This window comes from Nanorana parkeri, unplaced genomic scaffold, assembly GCF_000935625.1.
Source record: "Nanorana parkeri isolate BGI_ZX_2015 unplaced genomic scaffold, ASM93562v1 scaffold579, whole genome shotgun sequence".
NCBI lineage: Eukaryota > Metazoa > Chordata > Amphibia > Anura > Dicroglossidae > Nanorana > Nanorana parkeri.
In genome coordinates, this window is record NW_017306847.1 from 312,137 (window position 1) to 327,593 (window position 15,457).

The 15,457-nt window shown below is 41.3% G+C and overlaps 1 protein-coding gene across 1 annotated transcript in view; it reads left to right on the forward strand.

Annotated features, from left to right (window-relative positions):
* NISCH (nischarin) overlaps positions 1-15,457 on the forward strand; it is a 61,349-nt gene that overhangs the window by 20,867 nt on the left and 25,025 nt on the right. The window contains exons 7-11 of the mRNA XM_018562480.1: positions 8,964-9,059; positions 11,033-11,185; positions 12,155-12,223; positions 14,152-14,337; positions 15,048-15,176. Coding sequence (XP_018417982.1) covers positions 8,964-9,059; positions 11,033-11,185; positions 12,155-12,223; positions 14,152-14,337; positions 15,048-15,176 — 633 coding nt within the window. The remainder of the gene's footprint in view (positions 1-8,963; positions 9,060-11,032; positions 11,186-12,154; positions 12,224-14,151; positions 14,338-15,047; positions 15,177-15,457) is intronic.

Consider the following 15,457-nt stretch of genomic DNA (forward strand, 5'->3'; position numbering starts at 1 on the left):
AGGTCTTATTTTCGGGGAAGGTCTTATATTTTAGCAATTCCCAAAAATAGTACTAGGTCTTATTTTCGGGGAAACAGGGTAGCTCTGGCTGATCCTTTGGCTCTCTTCGGCCACCGGAGCCCTTCAGTTCAGTCGAACCAAAGGGTTGCTGTACAAGGCATATGCTTCAGTTCGACTGAACCGCAGTGACACCCGAAGTGAGGCAAGCGGCCTGCCGTAAGCCCTGCAATGACAGCTGGGTGGGGCCAGCCATCATCTCTTGGCCAGTTGTAATGACAGATTAGCTCCCCCAAATGACCTGCTGATCTGTCATTAACCCTTTCGCTGCCAAGCCCTCCGGAACATTTTTCAAATCAGCTGGCCAAGCCATTTTTGCAATTTTTTTTCCTATTGATTTGATTTTCAACTGCTGGGTTGCTAGCGTTTGTAAAAGACCCCCCAAACCATATATTTTCTGAAAGCGCAGGCTCGGTAGAATAAATAGATGGTGATACAAAATTTGTAGGCCCTGCGATAATTGCGCAAATGTTTTTTCATATTAATATTAAACCGATAGAAATACACAATTCAATTGATAAAACACACTAAAATCAGTATCAGCGCACACAAAAAATAATTTTCTGACTAAAGATAAAAACCGTATTGAGTTAATAAACAACAAATATTTGCAAATTTGAAATTGCGCCTTTTTGCGAAAAGGTAAAAAAATTACGGTACGCAAAACTGTAAATAAACAACTTACGTTAAATTGTTTTCACAGTGTGTTGGTGTTTGTGTTGTGATAAAATGATACAGGCGTATATTTATTGCAACACAAAGATCACAACGCATGGCAATGGGTCACAAAGCTCTGCCATGCGCTGCCACAGTTAGTTTAAATAATTTTTAAAGAAAAAAATACATTAAAAAAATCATGCACTGCGATGCGTTCTAACAACGCACTGCAGCGCATGTGCATGGCGTACACCTCAATATGTGTATGTTATGTGGGAGGAGGGAGGGGTTGTGCTTTTTTTTAACATTTTCTATTTATTTTTTTATTTTATTTTTTTTACATTATTATATTTAACGGCCCCCGCTCGGCCACACTACAGAGCCTCTGTCATCCAAAAACTGACAGGATGACAGCGGCTCCAATCACTATGCCGCTCGACCATCCTGAATTGCCGCCGCTTGCTCCCCCACCCCCCGCCAGTGATTTTATTACGGATCCCCGCTGTCACAGACCCTACAAGTGGGGGATCCATGGAGTCTCTCATCCCTCCCTGGGTTGGCTCCAGGGAGGGATGAGAGACTCCAGATGCAAGGTACCGAGCAGAATAGCCCAGCCAAATGCCACTCAGTGGCATTCGGCTATTCACTCACGAGCGAGCTGCCGGAGCTTCGGCTCAGCCGATCCAGATGTAGGATCGACTGAGTCGAAGTCCTTTTGCACTGACCGACGGCCGCCAATGTACGGCTGAGTCGGAGTGAATAGCCGAACATTGTTCGGCTCACTTCACTTCGGCTTGGTTATTCACTCGGCTGCCTTTTGGTAGCTTTGTGAATAACCACCATAAGTATTCCAAGATTACAAAATGTTTTCTGTGCAGTGGCCTTGTGCCTTTCATCGCCAAGGCTGAGCTAACATTTTTCTGTTTTGATTGTGACCATTTATCATTTTGCTCCGAACTTGAAAAATAACTAAGCTCCTATGATGCAATGCAACTTCTTACTTGTGAGATGTTCCCTGCTATCTGAAACTCAGAGAGATCTCCAGTGATGTTAGTTTTTGCTCACATTAAATTGGATAAGTTTGTCATTTTTGGCTCCAAATTATTTATCACAACCCAAACTGATCTCTCACAATCCACATCTCAACCTAAATAAAATACCATAATGTGCCGAGCTATAAAACGTGCATTTACATAAACAACCCTTACAAAATTGCAACAAAATACACTCAAATAGTATAAAATAAAGTACAAACTGACAATACAAGTGTGGATGAATGTGTTCAAATACAGTGTCCAGAAATAAACCTGGATGTGCATACAGATCAGCGCACAAGGGGTTACGAACACCTTCTAAATGTTTAGTAGAGTGTTCTATAATCAAGTGTCCAAACAAATAACAAAATATGCAAATACACCAGCACACAAGAAGTTAATCACACTTTTCCTGTGTATTCCGTGAATTATTCTTGCAATTCCCCCCATTATGTTTGCACACAATGGAGGGGTGGGGGGAGCTCACCTTAGTTTGAGACCCAAGTGACAGGTCTCGCAGCACTGGTCCCTTTTTATATACGGGTGGGACGCCCACAGCCAGGGAGAATCGGCCGTCTCTAATTTGAATATTTCCGTACTGTGTCCTCTCACCTCGATCATATATCATATGCGGAAGAAGATAGACATTATTATTATTATTTATTATACAGGATTTATATAGCGCCAACAGTTTGTGCAGCGCTTTACAATATAAGGAAGATATTACAATCACAATACAATTCAAGACAAGATGGTAAGGAGGGCCCTGCCCCTGAGGGCTTACAATCTAAAAGGGAGGGGCAAGTGATACATGAGGAAGTAGCTTTGTGGGGATGAATTGTTTGAGAACGTGATGGTTGAGTGGTTAGGTTGAGGTGGGATAGGCTTCCCTGAAGAGATGAGTCTTATGAGTCAGAGTAGGAGATAGACGAACAGGTTGCGGTAAAGCGTTCCAGAGGATGGGAGAGACTCTAGTGAAGTCCTGGAGGCGAGCATGGGAGGAGTTGACAAGGCCTCCCATGTCTCCACAGAGACGTCCATGTCCACTATGGACTTGCTAGCTGTTTGTAGTCAGCTAATGGGGTGCTCTTCTTGCAGAAGGTCGAATCATGGTCCAGCACCATCCCCTGCAGAATCTGGCTCTGCTTACCCCCTCTCCGAATCAAATCGAAGCTGGGGCCCCTGTTACTATCTCTGATTTTAGATTCAGACATACCATAGTGTATACCGTATAAAAAAATCAAACCCTTTATTTAAAATCCAAGTACAGTCCATCCATCGGCACTTAAAGTGAAGAAACTCCTATACAGAGCCTGGCAATCTTACTATCCTCGTGCATCCACGCCTCCGCCACATCTCAACCTAATGCTGAATAAACAAGTTACCTTTTTAGCCAATTTGAACGAAACCCTTTCAAAAAATATGGAACTGATGTTTGTGACACACAGCCATACACCTGTATAAAGCATAACATTATTAGCAGTTGTGCTGATAATGGAGGACTTAATGTATAGCAGAGAACTGTGCAGTGAGCTGAACTACAGATCCCCAACAGTGATGCAAGCATTTCTGCCATGGTTACACATATGTGTTTTCCCAGCTATATCAAAAGGTGAGCAATACCCATATGATTGGCTGGATTTTGTGTCAGACTGCTGCTCTGCCTGCGCTTTATTTTTCTTGCCTCACATTGGGCCTAGTTGTGTTACCACTACCCAGGCACAACATATAATCTCAGAGGAAACTGTTGTTGCCATAGGTGACCTCAGCCCTTACTCCCCTAGTGGTTCTGGAGACGTTTACCAGGTATCGCCAAAAGCAACTGACGCCAGTAATCTGGGAACCTGGGACCCCTTTTGTTATCATTGGATCCTTTCCTTCTCTGTAGGGTATTGCCAAAGCCGCCCACGTGTCCACAGAGACCTCCATGTCCACTCTGGACTTGTTAGCTGTTTGTAGTCAACTAATGGGACACTGCTTGCCTAGGTTCTAAGCATGTTCCAGCACCATCCCCTGCAGAATCTGGCTCTGCTCACCCCCTTCCCAAATTAAATCGAACCTGGGGCTCCTGTTACTATCTCTTATTTAGATTCCGAGCCCCAAGATTCACTCTGAAACTGTTTTTGAGACACCTCAGTCTCCTGCCATTGATTTACAGGGAGTTGTTTCAAACCTTATGGGTTCACTGCGTATTACCCTGCATCTAAGGCATCAGCTTACTGTTCCCGGGTTTGGGTCTTTAGAGCTTCTACAGCTTAAGCCGCTTTTTCCTCTATGCGGGCTAGAAATACCCTAAAGGGTACTGGGCCCTACCTGATTGTGAGGCGGGAACATTTCCCCTTTGATAGGAAACTTGTTAACAGGTGGTCTGTTTTCAGTGTAGCTGCACTAGTGGTCCACATTAATAGGAATACTACTAAACCGGTCGAGTGTGCTCACCTTTTGAGATTTTACTGACAAAGTCTCCTCTTAAATTGTATTTTCCGCTTTTACAGTCAATTTTGAGAAAACCCCTCTATATGTTTATGTTAAAACATTTTTTTTTTGATGTTTTGTTGCAGCAGGTAGAATAGCTGGGTCCAAGTTTTTCCTGAGAGCCTTCACAGTGACTTGTCCGTATACAAAGACTGAGGACAGGAATGTGTGGAATGTGGTTCTTTCATTAACGTACAATGGAGAAGCCAGGGTTGTAATCTTTTAACCTTCCATTAAGATAGGCAGTGTTCAAATCTACTTCACAAATGATAATGAAATCAGCTAGCACAGTACAAACACAGTTAACCAAAGCCCTTCCTAACATTACAAAGAAGGAGAAGCAAGGTGAAATGTTAGCAAATAAAAAGCACTTTAAACTGCAAGAAGCATATTTTAAACTTTTTTTTAACTTATGTGATGTGAATAGGAAAATGTAACAAATATGAAATGGGTGTTATCCCAATTTGGCTTCAAAAGTGGAAATACGCTTTAAGTCCCAGTGTGATTTAACTGGTGTGGCCCTATATCCTATGTTGGTGAAAACTTTATTCTGTCAGACCGTGCCAGGATGGGTAGAATTCCTTAAACGGGATCCTTCCACTGGAGGGGTAGGTCCCGATTTCATTGTGTGACTGGAGCAAATGCCTGGAGCCTTGTGCTTTAGTTGTGATGGCTTGCTGCAAGCTTGTGTCTTGTAATGGGACTGAGGTTGGCGCTATATAAAGCGCTGCACAAACTGTTGGCGCTATATAAATCCTGTATAATAATGTCCATACATGCACAGAGCACTTTGGCAGTGTCCCACAGGAGGAGAGGAACTGTCACAGGAGGCCGAGAGGTGCAGGGAAGGAGAGAGATGTGAGCTGTCGGCGTGTCACATGTGGCCGGACTCTCCACCCTGCTCAGCCTCCTGTGACAGATCAGGAGAGTGGTATGGGGGAGGAGTCAGCTGTCAAAGGAGACCGAGCTCTCTTCCCCGCACCGCTCGCTCAGCCTCCTGTAACAGCGAGTCAGGATGGAGAGCAGGTAAGGGCACTCGGTGATCAGTGATCGCTGAGTGTTTGTAAATAATTGAGGACAGAGTATGTTTAAAGTGTCCTCAATTATGAATGAATCAACATCACTTCCTGTTCTTCCTGTTCATTCATGATTGTATACATGGTAAACATACTATCGCCACAGTGTGTGAATGAACAGGAACACTCAGTATAGAGGATTCCTGTTCATTTATAACAGGAGCTGCTGCAGAAAAAGAGATTGAGGACTCTGTGTCTCAATCTCTTTTTTCTATTTTAAAAGGGAAATATCAGGGGTCTGCTTAGACCCCTAATATTTCTCCCAAAGCCCCAACAGTAGAGTAAAAAAAAACAAAAAACATTTAATAAAAATAAAAAAAATAAAAAGTTAATAAAAAATAAAAACAAATCAAATATTTTAAAAAATTTGAAAAGGTTAGAAAAAATAAATTTTTGGTTTCGGCCTGACATTTTTTTTATTTTTGGTTTTGTTTCGGTTTTAAAATTTGTATTTCGATGCACCTCTAGTTTATAGACCCTCTGCCAAGAAGAACATCCTCTAAGTGTATGGAAAACATTAAATCCTAATTGAAGTCACTAAAATGGATATTCATTTGGACAGACATTTGTCCTCCAACAGCCTCGATTTTTAATAGTTTCACCTCCACTTGCTCCAATCATGCTATGACAGCTGTGCTAGATATCCAACTATAAGACCCCGTTCACATTGAGCGATTTATTGCGCGGTAATTCCCGCGATATCGAGGCAAATTACCGCGCGATATCGCGCTCCAATGCAATCCAATGGGGCAAAGGGTCCTGCTGTCGCGGGTCGTGTGCCGCTACAGCAGGACCCTTTTTGGAGCGGATTTAGCCGCGATTTAAGCTTGCTCAATGCAAGCTTGAACGCGGCAAATCTCGCGATGTCGCGCAATATGCAAATCGCGCGACAAACGCGCGATTTGCATATCGCGCAGTGGGAACGGGGCCTCACCGTGCACAGTCCAATAGGCAGTAGAGTTTAATCTAGTGCAATCCAACATACCCAGTCATACATCACCCTTCCTTCTCAGCACTACGATTCTGTGTAAGGGCACCTGTGATGAGGGATGTGGCCTTTACCCATCTCTGCCAGCAAAGAACACTGGAATTTCGGCAGTGCCAAAAGTGTACTTTAAGTAATAAAAAAGGGGTGAGGTATATCCAAGTTGAGATCTTTAAAAAACCATAATGAGAAAAACAGCATTGTAGTGAGAGAGAGAGAGAGAAAAAACAAAGGCATGATTTCAGTTAGACTTTACGATTTTGATAGTATATCTATAAATGTGGTTTTGCAAGTTTTTCCCATGTGGGCAGTTTCATAATATATCATATTAATTTTCTTCTGGCTTTTGACAATTAGGGTTATTGTGGCTAGTAGACAGTTCCCTTTTGTGTGCCCATTTAGGCTAATATAAGTCCTATGGTATAGTCACACAAATGTTTCCCTGTCCCAGAAAAAGTTTAGAATGTTTAGAATTTCATGTGCTAGGAGGTTGTTGCATACAATATTTTGATCTGCTTGGCGGACATCTGAAATCTTCTAATATTTTTACAATTTCATAACCACTTGTTTTAATGGGGTTTGTGTTGAAGGCATATCATATAATATTGGTTTTATCTTGGTAAGAGAAGAGTTTAGCTGCTGTTTTTATTTGTGTGAGTTTGCCTGAGTTTTGGTGAGTAGGTTATATTCTATAAAAGAATGTGTATCCTGAAATCCAGGAAATACTGTATACTTGTATGCTACTTTTTCTCACATGTAGTTGGGATGGTTAGCCATTCTGGTTTGAAATTTGGGGCTGCCATCAAAGGTACAGAAAATAGTCATATGTGAGTTGAGGTTCTGGGCTTTCCTTTCTTTTGCCACACTTGCATGCCTGTATATGTAAGTGGGTTTTTTAACATCCTGTCTCAAACCTTTTGTTTGAAGAGCATATATGAGTTTCAGATTAGGATGCATGCTTTGGTGTAAATGAGTGTGTTTGTGTGTGTGTATATATATACATTAGTGTTGAGGAGCCAATTTTGAAGGTATTTTATCATAGCTAGTAAGTAGTGTTTCTCAGTATTGGGTAGAATAATCCTACCATGCCTCCATCTTTGTTCTAGAGTTAGTACAGTTAGTTAGTATATGTACTTTGTTTATTCATTTACTCAGGTTCTCTTTTTGTAGGGTGGGCTGGAAATAAAACAACATGGGGAAAGGTAAAGTTCAAACTCCTATCAGGTTTTTTTTTTTGGCTGTCTGTGTCCTGCTGTGGAGACTCCACTTCACTTCCTGTCTTAGAGAAGCAAGGGGAAATTAGACAAAATCTCCCCAATGTCAGGGGAATTCCCTCCTTAGACAGCTATCACCGGAACATTTGCTCCTATTGGGAGATATCCCCTCACCTCTTGCTCTTAAGACAACCCTAAAATGTAGGATTTCCCCTTGCTTTCTGTCCAGCAAAAATAGAGGGGTAATTGCCAAAGGGTCTAAGACAAAAAATTGCCTTTACATAGAATTTAATGAGATGTCCTCTCTTCTATATTAGGTTTAGGGGGTGCTGATAAGAGAAAAGTCTTCTCTACTAACAGTTCAGGAGATGCAGAGTTTGGGAAGCCTTCTTGTTAATAGTAGATGCACGGGGTGCAGTAGTAAGGGCATGTCCACTCTTACACTCTAGATATACAAAGAAATGGATGTAGAAGAGGCAATCCTGTCTTCTACACCAGGTATGTGAGGTGCTGATTATAGAAGGGTCACTTTTCATATACTAGAAACAGGAGTTGCTGGGCGATCCATTCTCTTCTACCAGAGGTTTTCGATGTCGGCGTGTTCCTGTCCTTCTATAGTCGGTGTTGGAGGTACTGGGTTTTGGTTCTATTCTATTTGCTGGAGGTGCTGGATATTAGAGAATACCTTTCCTCTATACTACATACAAGGGGGTGCTGGAGGCATCGTATTCCCTCTCTTGTATACTATTTACAAAATGTGCTGGATATAGCCTGCCTTCTGTACTAGACATCCATATCTTTACCAGATAAAGGAAATATCTGATATAACAAGTTGCTGTCTTCTATATAGATGCAGCTGATGTGGTTATAGGATAATCTCTGTGTCCTATACTAGATACAGAAGATGCTGGTTTGCGTAGTCATTACACAGGAGGTACAGGTTATAGGAGAGGCCCTTTATTGTGTCCTAAGTGCTGGAGATGTACGACATAGTTACACCCTCACTTCTGTTTTAGGTGTATGTTATAGCATTTCACAGTATCACATTTTGTACACATTACTGCTAAATAGGATAACATTACACATTCTAAATTCAGGAAGCACTGAACATTGTAGTGACACTATCTTTGTTTCCTGCAGTTGCAGGTGCTGATGGGTCGGCATTGGATAAACTTTCAATAACCTTGTCATTTTTTGAAATCTCAACTGTTTGTCATTTTTTGTTTTTCTGTTGCTCTTGGGATCCTTTCCATATATTTGCTGTTGGGTTCAGGAATAGTGAATATGTTCCAGTAAAAGTAATATCTTAGAAATCAGCTGACTCTTGTCAGCAGAATTCACTTTAGCTGCACTTTTGTTTTAAGAAGTCAGCATATATAATCGGCTAAGAATTCAGGAAATGTTGACCATTGTTCTCAGTAAACAGAACATGAACACGCTATCATACTAATAATCTGTCTTTCAGATCTGCCATTCTGATGCAAGACTCATCAAAGGCTTCACCTCTTGCAAGAAAACACTGGAAACTATGACTGTTCAGTTTTCAGCATCATCAATGAAGGTGCCATTTTTAATGTTTCTGAAAAGGGAATAGAGTTTTCTTTCTTTCAGTAATAACTATTACATCAAGTTCCTGTGTGGTTTATTTAGTCAGTTCCTGTTCTCTACAGAAGGGTCAGAGTTAGACAAAAACTTGCTGACTGTCACTGCTGTAATGTACACATTCTGTAGTATTTAGAACCGCATTTCAAATAATAGGGTCGTGATTTGTCTTCTTTTAAGTAACGCAGACCTGCTTGCAATCCAGATGTACCCACATAATACACTTGGGTTGTATTCTATTGGCCATGCCATGTTTTTTTTCAGCTAAAACGTGGCTTAGTTAAGCACTGTGAGAATATGGAAATTGTCCTCCATTTCATAAGCATGCACATGTGGCTAAGATAAACATTCATGTAGCACGCAGTTGTAGACTCCATTTTGCATATAATGGGTGTTGCTAGCATACTGCATCTGAAAGGACCATATAACAATGCGCCGACATCGCTTTTAAAAAAAATGTAAAATAACTGACCTTGGCGACATAGCTAAACTTCACTAGGCCTTCATTGTAATTTAAATGTTTGCCATATTACAATAATAAATGATTACCCTACATGAGTATAGTCTACAGTTAACAACACAAGCCCCTTCTAGCTGTAGGGAAAAGAAAATGTCCCTAAGAGACAGTTGTACCCAATCTCCGCCCCTGAGGAGCTACGTAACTGGTTTAATTGCATTGTTTAAAAATACTGACACCTTTTCTTCTTTAGGATAATGCTTGAATAGTAACAAATTGGTTTTTAAAGTTTGTTTAAAGTTTGCTGAATTTTGATTAGCCATTCTTGTGATACACACTCTCCTGTTGGCTAATGAGGTTACTCTTCAACATTCTGGTTTGGTATTACTGTTCTTGGGTTGGCTGCCTGCTCCCTAGACAGAGGCGATGATGATTCACTGTCCTATAAGAAGGCAGAGGAGTGACATAGGAATCTGAGTAGTTTTGTCAGGAACTCTAAGGTATCAGCTCCGACTTGAAAAAAATGTTTCACGCTTTGTAATTGTACTTTTCAGCACAAAACTAGGGCTGGTACTGATTAAAATTTTTGTGTTCGATTAATCCAAACAAATTTTTAATCAATTAATTTCGATTAATTATAACGCACATATAGATCCAATTACATTGGCCTATACACATACAGCAATGAAGTAGTAAAATGAACTAGGATCACACTAATCCAGCACGTTATTAATCTCACGTGCCCCACTCAATATGGCCGCCGCTTGAGTGGGGCAACTCAGAATAATAACGTGCTGGATTAGTGTGATCCTAGTTCATTTTATTACTTCATTGCTGTGCTGTATGTGTATAAGCCAATGCCTTGGCTGGCGCTCGTGCATAACAAGTTTCTTGGGCAAACCTCTTAGTTGTAACGAAACCGGAAGTCAGGCGGTCACAGAACTCGATAAGTTCTCAGTGTCGACAGATCACTGGCCCAAGTGGCTCCGTCGGCTAACGAAGGGAAGGGGGGAGGAGTCCGGTGACGTCACGGACATCGCCGTCGCCGGACTCCTCCCCTTTCCCTTCGTTAGCCGACGGAGCCACTTGGAAAAGGGGGGAGGAGTCTGGTGACGTTGATGAAGTCACCCGATCTCGGACGGGACTCCTGGAAGACCCGGAATCGATCAAAAATTTTAACGATTCATCGGATAATTTCCGCAGCCCTACACAAAACATATCAGATGTGATCCCTGCTGCTATCTGTTTAACAAGAAAAGGTACTGCAGCCCAGATTATGGTGATTCTGTCCCATTTCTCAATGCTTTGTTTGATTTGCAATGAGCAAAGGAGCATCTGTTGGTGGGTAAAACATTAAACATATGTATTTAAATCAGTTATTTGGCTGTTTTCCAAGAGTTTTGCTTTAACAGTTCACAAATTAGGAACATGATCAATGTTGATTTTGTAATCTGAAGGTGTTTTTATGTGTTTAGGACATCCTGGTGCCTGAGGCTCTTGAATTCGATCATTGGGAGGCAGAAGGTGCGACATCAGACTGTCCTATAACAGCTGTAGTTCTGAAATGGAGTACTCTGACCACTGTGGATATGAGCCACAATCAGATCCCTTGCATTGATGATTCTGTGGTAAGGGGCTGCATTATTTTTTTTTAATAAGGGGTTCAAATAAAATAAAGGACGAGTGCACTTAAAGGAGAACTATGGGGTCAGGGCTTTTCCCCATAGTTCTCTTAAGAGTCACGGGAGAACACAAACTAGCGTACTCCCGTGACTCAAAGTTCACTAGGATACTGAGGCGCCACAGCCGGAACGGATCCCGACAATACTGTCTGGATCCACCCAGCTGCAGGATTGACAACTGGCTCTGCCTATCCAGAGGCAGAGCCAGCTGTGCCGCCCCCTCCCCCATCCATTTCGCCAGTCAGCGCTGGAGGATCGGACAGGGGAGGAGGGGGGAGTCCCTGCAGGGAGCGGTGAGTGACAGTCACAGCTCTCTGCAGGGATCGAGAAGTGAGCAAGCGACGGTATGTGTTCGCTTCAATTCCCAATCTGCTGAGCCGACCTGTGACAGTTTAATTGACACAGGTCGGCTCAGATTATGAGACTGCGTGAAAATCACTTGCCTCATAATTCTCCTTTAAGGCTCCTTAGAGTGACATCACTGCTCCCTCCCCATGCACGGATAAATACTTACTGAGTTCGAGCAGGCCTGGCATTCATTGATCATTACCATCCTGTGGCGGACATCATCGACTGCGAGTACAAGACTGCAAATACATTCCCATTAACTTCTGTAGGTTTCGTCTCTCAGCCGGGAGACGGAGGTAGACACGCACCATAGAAGATGATAGGGGTTGCATTGCGCATACGTAGCCAGTAGAAGGGAGACACAGGGTGTGAATAATCAGTGTAAGCTGGGCTCATCGGAATTCAGTAAGTATTCATTTTTGCACAGGAAGGGAGGAAGCTGTGACAGCACCTTAAAGGGGCCTAAATGTAAAGTGCACTTTGTTTTGTAGTGTAACTTCTCCTTTAATCTTCCTTATGTTTTCAATCAGTTGCATTGACATTTTGTTTTGTGCACTTTATTTGCAGAAAATTGCTCCACAAATAGAGTTTCTAGCCTTGAGTTATAATAACATATCCTCCATAGAAAATCTGCAGGTAAGTGGCCTTTTACTCTAGTGAAAAGGAATATATGTAAAGATAAACTGTTTACTTTTTTCATTTATAATACCTTTAGAATGGAGTGGCTTACAGGAAACCAGTTATAATTGATCTTATGTAAGCTTCTTAATATTCAGCCTTGAAAATGTATAAACATGCATTCTTGCCTAAGATAATGGCTCATTTTTTAGCTTTACTTACTTGGAGTCTGGAATGTCAGCTGTCACTTGCACTGACAGTTACTGTTCTCTTTTAACTATAGGCCCCTGTTTCTATGTATAGTTTGTAAACAGTGTGCTAATTCTGTTTTAAAGATTTGCAGCGATATATACGTGGATCACCATGGCACAGCAAGGAAGCCTGAAAATGCAATGAGCAAATATGGCCGCTCCATCCATGATGCAGCTATATTTGCTCATTACATTGTCAGGCTTCCTTGCTGTGCCATGGTGATCCACGTATATATCGCTGCAAATCTTTCAAACAGAATTAGCCCAGATGAAAATGATGTACTGTCTACAGTCTGTTTTTAAACACCACAATACTCCTTCATCCAGAGACTATGTGATCAGGGTTTTCTAGTAACATAAGAACTGACATCTATATGTTTGTTTTGGAAATAGATTCAGTACATAGTGGATGTAGATAAGAATACCCACTGTAATACATCATTATAGCTTAGGCATGGTGCATTAGTGCACAGGACCTCTGCCCTGCCTCTCTTGGATAATAATAGACTGGTTAGAATGTGTCTGACTGACATAATAGTCTTTTTTCCAGAAATAATTCTGTCTTGAAAAGAATGCAGCTTTGCCCTGTATTGACTTTTGAGGGTGAACATGTGATATACAGAATTTAATTTGCATCTGTATGCCTTGGGTTAGGAAATGCAGCATACGTTTCTCATTTTCTTTAAACTGTTGTTTCTTTAACTGTTTTTCCACCGTAGCAGCAAACAACACTGCTATAGATCTCTTTGGGATAAAAGGGAAGCAGATAACTAACCGTGTACTACTGGAAATTGCTGTTTGCTGTCTCTTCATCTCTTCATGCACATGCCACACATAATAAAATATTTGGTAGGAGCTCTTTAGTATATGCAGTATTTCATGAGCTGGCTGTGTGAGACCTATACTTGACTACAGCTCCAGGGTTAAAGCCCTATGCCTGTACTGCAAAGTCTTGGACCCAACACTAAAGGCCCCAAGCACCATCTGCGCATGCTAAGGTACCACTTTTGGACAGCCACTGCAGTAACATTGCTGATTGGCTCTGCCAAATGTTTTTGTCTGTCATTACTGAAGGATTCGAGGTGTGGGCAGTCTTCCGGTGCTGCTCATTTTAGGGGTAAAACAGCTATTGGAGTAGGTTTTCTAATCGGTGAACTCTATTAGTTCCCCCGAGAGCAATCAGCTGTCTGATAACTGCTGAATCTATAGACATGAGGTTTGAAATGCACAGATTAGGCAACCATCAGCAATGTCAACGTCAACTTAAAGTAAGCTTGTGGCAAAACATTATACAAATGAATTGCATGCGCTTGTCAAACAAGCCTTTCCCGAGTCTTAATTCTGTGGACACTAAACGGTGGTACAGACTGGGATCCCATAGCCAGAGCAATTTACATTTAAGTTGTTCTGTCCCTTGATCTACTAACCTTCCTTTGCTCCCCTTTCTACCTATGCAGCCTGCCTATATTGTTGTGTGATCTCCTTGACATGTTGTGAAATTGAAACAGAGGTTGTCGCCAGAGTGCGCTGATCTGCTCTAGTTGTACACATACTTGACACATAAAATATATGCCCAATCCCAAAATAGTGCATTTTTTACTTTCCTACTTTGAGATACATTTGGGTGCTGTGTACTGTACATCACTTTTTTAAAAGTTGTTAGTATTAAAAAAATGTTATTGTCACTTTCTATAGCATCTATACAACCTGATTCACTTGGATCTGTCCTACAACAAGCTGTCTGGCCTGGAAGGCATTCACTCAAAGATTGGAAATATAAAAACACTAAATTTAGCTGGAAACCTGCTAGAAAGTCTCAAGGGACTCAATAAGTTATATTCTCTGGTCAACCTGGATTTAAGCAACAACAGGATCTCACAGGTAGTCACATTTCTTCTTAATCAGTGTTTTCAGGGAATACATCTTTTGATTTGCAAACCTTTTTTCTGTAATTCCTCCTAAACGTTTTGAAATTGAGGTGTATTTTGTACTGCATGAGAGTGATTGTCAATGTTATTTCTTATTTTGATATCTTTCTACATCCTGTTTTTTTTTCTCTGCTCCATGTGGTAGATCCCAGACACCACACCAGATAAGACAGGGCTTAACAAAGCTTAAAATGAGAGTATTTTGAACTGAATGAGAGTGATTGAAAATAAGAAATAACAAATTTGCATTGATACAGTTGGAGTTTACCTTTCTTCATCCTGATTTTTGCAGTGCTATGTGTGGTAGATCCCTGATACCACATCAGATAAGTCAAGACCTTCTCTACTCTCACTTACAATGGCACACCTTGTTGGTGGTAGACATTACACTACAGTTATAGGCCACAGTTGGAAAATTGTTTTTAACTGTTAGTGTTACTAGCATGGTTTTGATTGCTGACTATATTATGATACTTTTTGGAACATGTGTAAACCTAGCCAATAAATTCTTCTCCTGAGTAGGTGAGCAGGAATTCTTATATGTACCCTTATTGAGATAGCCTGGAGAATATATGTCCCCTTTACTTGCTTCAAGCAGTTATTCTATATGCTGTTATGTTTCCAGGCCTTGCTTATCTTTGTTATATTTGTACTTTCACATAGGTGGATGAAATAAAAAATATTGGGAACCTCCCATGCTTGGAAGCTGTGATTCTGACTGACAACCCTGTGACAATTATCCCTGATTACAGAACCAAAGTTCTTGCACAGTTTGGGGACAGAGCTGCAGAGGTAAGGTCATTGTCAATCACTGAAGAAAATCTTTACCCCTACAAAACCATTTAGGATGGCAATAGGTAGGCAGATCTTCCACAGAAAACTACTGGAGGTCCTTTCTTGATTTTCCATATTGCTGGTTCCACTATTTTATGCGCATCTAAACCCAAGAACGAAAAAAGTCATATTTGGCAATTTAGCAGTGCTTCTTTCCCCTTATTTACACCTGCTGATTTTGCCAGTAACAACACTTCCTGCCCTAGGGTGCTACGATCACACACTGTTATATATATATA